This window comes from Papilio xuthus, unplaced genomic scaffold (assembly GCF_000836235.2).
Source record: "Papilio xuthus unplaced genomic scaffold, Pxut_1.1 DF827597.1, whole genome shotgun sequence".
Lineage (NCBI taxonomy): Eukaryota > Metazoa > Arthropoda > Insecta > Lepidoptera > Papilionidae > Papilio > Papilio xuthus.
In genome coordinates, this window is record NW_013531052.1 from 1 (window position 1) to 10,226 (window position 10,226).

Here is a 10,226-nt window from a genome sequence, read left to right on the forward strand (position 1 = left end):
CCACGAAGGCAGAAACCGTTGATGGAAAAAAAAAAAAAAAAAATCGTTTAGAATTCTCCGTTAATATACGTATATAGGTAACAATAATTAATTAATTAATTTAATTTGAAGTTATAGTGGTTTTTTAATATAAAATCTAAGTGGGCAGTAGACAAAATAAGTTTGGGAACCACTGTCCTAAAACAACGCACCCTAGCGACAAAACTCCAAACAACTCGGCGCGAAACATGTCACCGATGACACCACTCTGCGACAGATGGTTCTGTGAGTAGCCACGCTGAGTTGAATATTCAATATGTAATTACGAATATTCTCTCGCAAACTTTTGTGGTATACTTAAATATGCTTCAATTATTTTTTAATAATCTCTCTAATTATTTGTCATCCATATAGACAACAAATACGTCCAACAATGTTGAATATCGTTTCATCAATTAGTGAAGTTAAGAACAGGGGGTGGAAACTTTGAAGAAGGACGATTTGTATGGAAAGTGGCGCCATCTTTTAAATCTTGGTAAACATCATTTCATCTCTACTTTGTGTCATCGAGACATTCATGTGTCATCAAACCGCTACGTTTTTTCGTATTTCTATTTCTGTTCTTGTATTCTTAGTTAAATGTTGTTTCATTCATTTTGTTTTTAATTAAAATGTGTTTTCGTGAAAAATGACGCTGTACGCAACTGTGTTTTAGATGGACTGATTATGGTAAGTTACAATTCAATAAAAAATTTCATGTTTTTCACATACGTCAGACTCATTTAAACATTTAAATATTTTCGTATTTTGGTGTAGTTTTTAGCACCACAGTGATTTTTCCTTATCATATTGAATGGTGCCTTACTTCTAATACATTTTACATATCAGTTCCTATACTTGATAGGAAATCACATTCTGTTTGTTTGTTGTAGGTGCACATATACACGGTTTCCCCCTTCCTGAGAGACGGTCAGTGATGTTCAGAAAATGTGTGCCAATCACTGGAATTATAGAGCCATAAACTGATGTGTCTGAAATTAGTAGGTGGGTCCATGTGTGTATATGTAAAAAATATATTTTTTTATTTGTAATTTTTTATTGTAAAGAAAAATTTGCTTGCCTATGTTGTAAGAGAATATGTTCAGAGTGTTTAAACTCGCAAATAACTACAAATTGCCAGTTGCCATCTTGCATATGACTGAAAATATTTTGGGGTTTGGTTTTAATTACAGGGTATGCATTCTTTTGTGACCGCGCTATACTATTTATTACCGTAAATGTAATTTTCAAATATATATATTAAAAATTAAAATATTGAGCTGATATCTTGAAAGTCATTGATGTATATGTACATGCATAGATTTAAAATTAAGTTATATAGAAATATAATAAATAATGTACAAAAATATAAAAATATTTTGTTTTTATTTCCCCAATAATAATAGGATCATTTTAATAGAGGTATTTCATAGAAGGCTACTTGATATCGGCTCACTATATTAATAACTACATAAGTGGGTATATTATTTTTGAACATTGATTTAATGTCAATTTTAACTTTATTAGATTCCCACTTATTAGTTATTATTATAGTGAGCTAAATAAGCGTGCCTACGTATATAGGTACCAAAAAAAAAAAAAATAGTTCAGCGATTATACGCATGGAGCGCCACAATCGCCGTGGATCCACGACTTCGTGCGAGTTGCCCCTCTTTCTATAGTATACTTATTATACTCTTTGGTTAAGAAGTCGCTCGAATGCTTTGCAATCCAAAAGACAGATGGCGTCAGATGAATGTGATGTTTTGATGATTATGTTATAGACCTGCGTTATTTATAATATATATATATATAGTATCAAATCGCTCAGGAAGACTGCTGTTTGGGCCTTGCGAATAATATGAATGACGATAATAATATACTCCAGGCAGGGTGTACTCTCGGGTGGGACAAATCGAATATGATATGGACATAAGTAATATCTAGAAGCATAGATAAACTGGAGAACAAGAACATAATATAAGCGGGAGATTTTGACGCTAAAAGTCTAAGGTGGGGATGTAGAACTGAAGATCATAGGGGTACCACCATTTCAGATTTTGTTTTTTTTTTATTTGAATTGACTAACTTAACTTGAATTTTCTCACTTCTGCTATGAGGGACCTGTTACTTTTGCGTTATCGCTCGTCAAATTACTTTCAGACCCTAATCAACAAGGGACTATAATACTAGAAACAAAAAAAAAAGCTGATTGTCGCAAGTTCCAACGATGTACTTGTGTATTATAATATGTCATGACAAATAAAGGCTTATTATTATTATCTTTATATATATATAACTTCTTCTGTGAGTGTGTATGTCACTGAACTTCTCTCAAACGACTGGACCGATTTTGATGATTTTTTGTGTGTATTCAAGGAGATCTGGGAATGGTTTAGAATCACAATTTTCATCAAATATTAACTTCGTATTAATTTATTCAAATTAAAGACGTGTAGACAGGACAACGTCTGTCGGGTCCGCTAGTTATAAATAATTTATTAGATTTCTTCTTTCGTTATCAAGGCAGATTAAATACTTAACTAAATATTTTTTTTTAAAGATAAAGTCCAAATGAAATCTTCTGACATTAGGATCGATAAGATATCACGGTATTGTATAAATCGGCAAAGAACGGTAATCTAGACATATACATATAGGATGTGGGCGACGATACTTTTGGTCGGTCTAGCAGTGTTCACGGCGGGAGAGCCCTTGGGGCCCTCGCCCATCACACTGGACTACCACGCCACCGTGGGCGTGCCAGAAGCGATTCGCATCCGGCATGCCGAGGAGGCCATGGACTTCGACGGGGGCCGTGTGGCCGGCGGCTCCACCGTTAATCTCGGCGCTCACCCCTACTTGGTACGGCGCGCGGCCAGTACTGGCCCGGAACATTTCGTTTCTAACGCATCGTTTTGTATATTCACCGTAAACGATCATGATACAAGGAGAGCGGTGGGGTGGTGCGCAGGTGGGACTATTGGTGCTGCTGACAACGGGTGATACGTCGGTGTGCGGCGCGTCGCTGGTGAGCAACACGCGGTTGGTGACCGCGGCGCACTGCTGGCGCGATCGCAGAAACCAGGGCCGGCAGATGACCGCTGTGCTCGGATCCGTGCGACTGTTCAGCGGCGGCACGCGGCTCGTCACCTCCAACATCAACATGCATCAGAATTACAACGTCAACAACCTCAACAACGATATCGCCGTTGTCGTCATCCCGCGCGTCAATTATAATAGTGAGTGCTTCCTCAGCAGGGTTTAGAGCGGCCGGGTCTCGTCACGGACTTGGTCCGTGCTTAAATCTTCTAAACTCGCCTCGGTGTGAAGTCACTGAGTCTGTTCGTAATGTATTATTATATGTTTCAAGATAACATAAGAGCCATCAACCTGCCGAACCAAGCGATGCAGATACTGAACTTCGCCGGCTACATGGCGCAGGTGATCGGCTACGGCGTCACCAACGACTGTAAGTTGATACGGAAAAAAAAACGCGAAAACTTCAAACAAACCTTATAACCACTTTGTGATTTGTTGTATTGTGTGTGTGTGTTCGCAGCGGAGAACATAACGACAGGGCAGGTGGCGCGCAGACGCAATCTCGAGGTGATCCGCAACGAGGCGTGCGCGCAGGCGTACGGCTTTAACGTGATCGCGTCCACGTTGTGCACCAGCGGGCAGGGCAACGTGGGCCCCTGCGGCGGGGACTCCGGCGGCCCGCTCGCGCTCAACTTCGGCGGCCAGCGTGTGCTGGTGCGTCAAATATTATTCTCTTAATAACCTACATATTTGAGACAAATGTCTAGAGCTTTTGTCCCGATAACTTCATTTTACTATTGTTTATATGCATGTTTTTTATTAATTACAAGGTAACAAGTTAAGGACCAAACACTAGATGTCGCTAAAGCCACAAGTAAAAAAAAATAAAATAAAATAAAAAAAAAAAAGTTGAAGATACGCTAAAAAGACAGAAGTGCAGAAAAGAATATTTCTCTTTTCTATACCTCTGCCGCAATTTGTCTTCACTTTCCCTTTATATCCCCTTCTTATTATAAAAGTGGGGACAAAGAAAGATGACTAAAATTGGGCCTCTTCTCCTTTCCATCAAACGTACGAGGAATTATTTATCCGTCTTTACGTAGCTACTTAGAAACAAAAGTTTGAAAGGTCTAGTTAAGTGAATTGTGACGTATCGTGTCGTGTTGCAGATCGGCGTGGTTTCGTTCCACTCAGCGATGGGCTGCCGCGTGGGCTTCCCGGGCGGTTACGCGCGCGTCACTTCCTTCACGCCCTGGATCCAGTCGCGACTGTGAGATGCCACCCGCGCCACTCCGCCTCCAACGTTTCAACTGACGATACATTGTGAAAATCATGCTCATTAAACCGATTTTTGATAATTACTTTCTTATATTATTTATTTATCATTTAGTGATTAAATATAACACTTTTTAAAGCACGTCAGTAATAAAACGGAGCAGAATTCTAGTATACGTTGGTTTTTCTCGATCTTCTGCAGACGTTCTTTACATTAGCAACGTTGGTAACCATGTAATAGATAGCAGTAAAAGTAAGTAAGTAACGGCTAAACGGATTTTGATGACATGTGTCATACATATAAAACAGTCTGGAAGAACACACAGGCTATCTACTAATTATGTTTTTATCTATCCCATGCAATCTTCTATTTGAACCTCAATCTCTAACTATCGTTGTACTGACGATGTCGTGTATATATGTTTGCGTTGTGGATATATGTAAGTGGGATATATGTTGCATGCGTGCTATGTGTGCATATTTACAATGTCAGGTTACATTAAGGATTATTAGCTGTGAAGATTACCACCCTATGGAACGTTAATGGGCGTGGTCACGGTGGAGCAATCACCACACCTTGAATCTTATAATACTAAAAAAATAAATTAATCATTTTGATAGAAACTACAATATCTATAAGAAAGTTCACACACGGCAGTCGACACAAAAAATGTCATTGGAGTAGCGCTTCTCGGAGAACAACTAACCGGCATATTCATTCATATTGACATTGTGTACATGTTGTTGCAAATAACATTCGAAGAATTAAAAAAAACAGACCTTTCGCGAGTTTTAAAATATATGTGGTTGTTACCAAGGCGAAGCTGAAGTGTATTTGAACACTTGTGTAATGTGACCATTTATTTTTGACTCAAAATGACTGACTTGGACTTGGGAAATAAAAAATGGTTTATTATTTAGGGCACTTATAAAAAAAAAACAGTAAAGTTAAAAGTTGCAAATTATAAAATACATACATACATGTAGCCGAAACTTTAAGTTATATTTATCAGAGGAACAACTTAACTTTAACCTGATTATGAATAATAGTTAGTGATGACTTTAAGTATTATAATAAATTCCAGTTTGATACCTTCACGCGTTTTCGAGAAAAAGGGCCTTGACAGAGAGACAGACGGAAGGCAAAGTGATCTTATTAGATTAGGGTTCCGTTTTTTTTTCTCCTATGAAGTACGGAACAATTAAAAAAATTGAAACTCCGGATACATTTTTTTTATATTCGAGAACCAACATCGCCTTTAGAACTGAAATTTAAATTGTGTTGACCGATGTCGATTGACCGACCGGTCTCACTCTCGCATACCGCTCGCGTTCTATTGTTCAAATTTAAATTAAAAAAAAACGGGACAATTTGGCGTCTCAGAATTCTTTCCGGAAATGCCGCGCCGGGTCTCGAAACTATAAAAAGGGCCAGTCACATCATAACGGGATGTCTAGTCACGTTATGATGTGACTGGCCCTGTTATAATTAGTAGAGAGGGGTTTCAGTACATTGCGACATGTCAGTCAACACCTGGGTACAGTTTAGTATCAGATTAATGGATATTTCCTTTTCGCCTGCGAATAATAAAGTGTGTTGTCTTTCTCTGTTTGTCAGCATTACTATAAGTAATAAGATAGGTATCGCGTCACACCTAGCCCCCCCCCCTCCTCCTCCCGCAAGCGCCGCGCAACTCATATGTTATCTGTCTTGTCGCGCACAACTTCCTTTTACGGCAGAGCTGAGATAAAAATATATTTAATCCAAGATTCTTCGTAATTATCGGATTATTTTCAATTAATTTTACAGATATTAGGATTACAAAAGTAATTATTATTTTTCAACAACATAAAATTTTATTAATTATAATGATATAAAACATACTATTCAAAGTCGTAATCGGCTTATCTGTGAAATGCTCTAATTTGCCCAAAGTTTAATTTATATAGTAATTCGCCGTTTACAAGCCGCAATGTACTTACGAGTACCACTTTTACGGTCGACCGTAGAAATGGTATAGTGGAGTGAGGGCGCCGGCGCCGGGCAGGCGCGCGCTCCTCAGTGGGCGCCAATTTGGCGAAGACAATTGTTGCGTCCTACATGCAAGCGCCTATGTGGACTGAGTTTGACTTCCTTCTTTAATTTCAATAAAAGAACTTATGTGGTGTCAATAACGTGTAAAACGGCATAGACTTTAAAAAAAACCTCCTTAATTTCAAAAAAATAAAAAGTAATGTTTTAATAATATTTTCGTACTTATTATAGACGTTTATTTACATTGGCTTAACAACATAATAAATTACATTATATACACGGCTAAATATACAGAAGATGTTTTATACGGAGACAGGCGTGACGTCACGTGACCAGCATTGCCAGCAGCGCGGCGGCGAGCGGAGCGGCGAGCGGGGCGACGAGCGGCGCGGCGCTACTGACGCGGCCCTCCGCTTGGTCGTGCTGCATGGCCTCCATCTCATCTACACATAACAAACATGAATACGTTCACTTCTTATGACACACGAGAGCAAAGAAGCTTACTCAAAAGATACGAGTACCTGCACATAAATTGATTATTATTTCTTAGAAAAATCAGCCATAATAAAGAAAAATAGGCATAGCTAAATGGCTAATAGCCACGTAAGAAAGTCGTGTTACATGTGATAAGAGAGATGCAAGGCCAAGGAAAACTTGTATCGTTTTCGCAAGGTGTCAGTGGTGTAGGGCAGGGGGCTGACCTGCGGGGCCGCGCGGCGCCAGTGCGAGCGTGAGCGTGTCTGCGGCGTCGCCCGCGCGACACGTCCACTCGCCCGCGTGCCGGCGCCGCACTGCGCCCAGCGACAGCCGCGAGCGCGCCCCTCCCGCCCAGCGCTCCGCCGACAGCGCCACGCCGCCCGGCGGACTCTGCGCACACATCGCGGCTCACTTCACTCTCACCGCTCCGCTCGTACAGCTGCTACATTCAAGTTTCTTTTGCGAACCATTAACATGACGTATTCTTTAAAGTTTTTTAGGACATTTCTTATGTTGTATGGCTTTTTAGTTATTTTTTCAATGCTCGTCTCGGTAATTTTGGCACTATAAAGATAATCAGGGCTCATATAGGTAGGTAGGTAGGCACCTGGTCGTCCAGCAAGCGGCCGGCGTGGTACCAGCGGATCCTGAGAGGCGGCAGGTCCGGCTCGGGGCGCAAGTAGCGCGCCTCGCACGCCAGCGCCGCCGCGCCGCCCGCCGCGCTTCGCACCGCGCGCGGGCCCAGCGCGCGCACCGACACGCCGCCGCCCCGCACCTCTGCGCACAACACACGCGCACGCACATCTATACTCTGTTCGCATTGTTTCTCTATCGAATGAGCCGGCGACCACGATCCCACCAGATGTTTAGTGTTGATGTGGTCGAAAAATGGTACGCGATAGCTTACTAAACCCCACACTACTCTTGAAAACCCCAGCGTCCTACTATTTCGGTCTCCTCCTCGTATGCACGAAACGGATGGAAGTAGACGCAGGAAGGGAAGACATGGAAATCTAGAGGATCCGTGCGGCCGGGGCGCCGCTGCCGAGGCACCCGGATTGCGCCTCGCAGTATTTCTCACCGGAAACGGTTAGGTTGAAGAAGAGGCTCATTTTGGGTTCGGTGTTGATCTGGCACTCGTAGCGGCCGGAGTCGGCGGCGCGCAGCCTCTCGATGTATAGCGTGTGCACCGTCTCCTCCCCCTGTCCACCCGCGTCCCCCGTCGGTTCCTGCCCCGCGGCCCAGGGCTCCTCGGCGTAGTCGTCGGTATAATCATCGGCGCCGGGCGGCGGCTGGTCGCGGGCGCTGTCGCCGGCGCCACGCTCCGCCGCCGCACCAGTGATGGCGGACACCCGCGAGTCCGCGGTGAAGACGGCGCCCGCGTGCGTCAGGATTTGCAGGTCGCTGGAGCGGATCCACGACACCTGCAGCCGACGGCCATGATAAATAAGAAAACTCGGCAAAAATCCATTTAGGTATAATTTTTTAGTTAGGAAAAGTGGCAAAAGTGGCAAAAATGATGGGGGTTCATGATTATAAAACTTTGCTATTTCGAGAGAGACATGTCGTAGCAGTAGTTTTATACATAAGACAATTATAAGTCCTTTGAAATATAAATATAAGCAACGCTGCAGTAGTGAGGGAGGGGCATGCCGTAAGACGCGATGTGTACCGCTCTGTCGGCGAGGCGCAGCACGCGGCAGCGCAGCGCGGCGGCGGCGCCGGGCCGCGCGCGCACCCACCGGCGCTGCCCGCGCGCGAACTCTGGCGCCGCGCCCCCTGCACCCCTCGCCTGGCCCCCTGAACCGCCGGTGCCACCTGCCGAGCCTGCGCAAAGCCGCACAATGATATTATAAAAATCCTACTTATGCGATCTACAGCCCTACAAATTCATAGTAACCACAGTATACATATACACATAATAATTTGAGCTTCACATACAAGTATTATGTAATTTATGTGTTCTTCTGGAACGCAGCACGAGCCATCTGTTTTTCGTTCGTCAACAAAAGGGAATGCGAGGTCTGCGACAATGAACGTGGCGATGACGCGCACCTCGGGGCGGAGGACGAATAAGTAAATCGCAGGAGTATGATACATTTTCGATTATCTGTCGACACTCGTTTTTGTTTAAAGAATTTATTGTTTGTTTAATTTTTACTCGATTATATGTTGGAATTACATATTGAAATAAGGATATGATACAATCTCAGTTCTAAGATAATTTCAATCTCAAAATATTCGCGAGAAGCAGAAGTCTATTGAACGTCACTCCGAGTGGAGTTATGTTGCGCCTCTAGACATTGTAATCACATCATCAATTCAAAGAAACATCAAAGAAAATTAGACAATAAAACAGTAGAGCAGCAAAGAAGCGCAGAGTGGCCGCCGCCGCTTTCATCTCACCGAGACAACAAACAGCTGCACGTCACTGACTGTGGGCGAGCACGTGGCTCCCTGCCTTCTGCCTCCTGTCCACACTCTGACCTCCTGGCAACAATTGTGAACCTTGTTCAGGAATAGCGCGGAAACGCGTTACCAGTGTCACACAAATACTGTAATATAACGGCATGTTACAAATCTTTATGGGATACACATACTTACATTATATCATGCAGAAGCTTATGCTGAAATGAGAATAGAAAAAAGTAGCTTATCTTGATAGCTCTAAGTCGGCTTAAACATCTGTATTTATTGACGTATAAAAAGTTAGATGTTGTACATATCTCTATAACTAGGGCATGAAAACAGGAGCTGCTGTGTGTTGGGCGTAGATGAGTCGGGCATTAGCGGTCGGCGATCGTGTAGTGAGATGGCGGGCGTGGACAGACACGTGTCAATGATCACAGGGCACGGGCTCGAGGCACAGAGCAGAGGCACAGGAGCGCCGCCCCGACAGCACTGGTCGGATGGCGCCTGTCAGAAGACATTATCTCCGTGATGAAACATTGCAGATCAGATACGAGATGAGAGAAGCGACGCGTGACAGCCAACACATCAACACTCATTTGTTAAGAATGTATGAAACATATGTTTGCCCTCGAGCAGACATCCTTTGCTATTTCAAATTCTAGCCAGGTTGAGAAAATAATGGTAAGTCTATGTTTTAAGAGATACTGAAAGTAACATGGTTCCTTAATTAGGTTCTACGTCATTTCATATTATTTACATCAGTGTCTTTCGGCTTGAAATATTGAAGCGGCGTGAGGCAAGCGTTCAGCGATAGTTTCGAGTTATCGAGGGCGTCGGAAAAATGTGGTGCAAATCGATTTACAATTGAAGCGTAGAACAGAGACGATTGCGCGAGCGTAGCTGTAAACAAACGTAAAGTAGGCCCGGTGTCTGCATGTGGCGCGCGGCTCTAGTGGGACATGTACTC

At 43.0% G+C, this 10,226-nt stretch overlaps 2 protein-coding genes and 1 long non-coding RNA gene across 3 annotated transcripts in view; 1 reads left to right on the forward strand and 2 right to left on the reverse strand.

Annotated features, from left to right (window-relative positions):
- The first annotated feature begins 2,664 nt into the window (after positions 1 to 2,664).
- Positions 2,665 to 4,421, forward strand: LOC106118151 (collagenase-like). The gene is made up of 5 exons (XM_013312711.1): positions 2,665 to 2,883; positions 2,993 to 3,260; positions 3,392 to 3,490; positions 3,581 to 3,774; positions 4,230 to 4,421. The coding sequence occupies exons 1-5, from the start codon at positions 2,680 to 2,682 to the stop codon at positions 4,332 to 4,334; spliced, it is 870 nt and encodes a 289-aa protein (XP_013168165.1). The 5' UTR covers positions 2,665 to 2,679; the 3' UTR covers positions 4,335 to 4,421.
- A 2,148-nt stretch (positions 4,422 to 6,569) lies between these two features.
- Positions 6,570 to 8,585, reverse strand: LOC106118089 (obscurin-like protein 1; the record flags this gene model as incomplete). The annotated part of the gene is made up of 6 exons (XM_013312645.1): positions 6,570 to 6,813; positions 7,072 to 7,237; positions 7,455 to 7,624; positions 7,929 to 8,040; positions 8,152 to 8,271; positions 8,520 to 8,585. Coding segments are annotated over 6 exons (753 nt in total), but the record flags the coding sequence as incomplete, so codon positions are not given.
- Position 8,586: 1 nt separating this feature from the next.
- Positions 8,587 to 10,226, reverse strand: part of LOC106118408 (uncharacterized) — a 7,899-nt gene continuing 6,259 nt past the window's right edge. The window contains exon 3 of the long non-coding RNA XR_001227920.1: positions 8,587 to 8,674. This is a non-coding gene — a long non-coding RNA (uncharacterized LOC106118408). The remainder of the gene's footprint in view (positions 8,675 to 10,226) is intronic.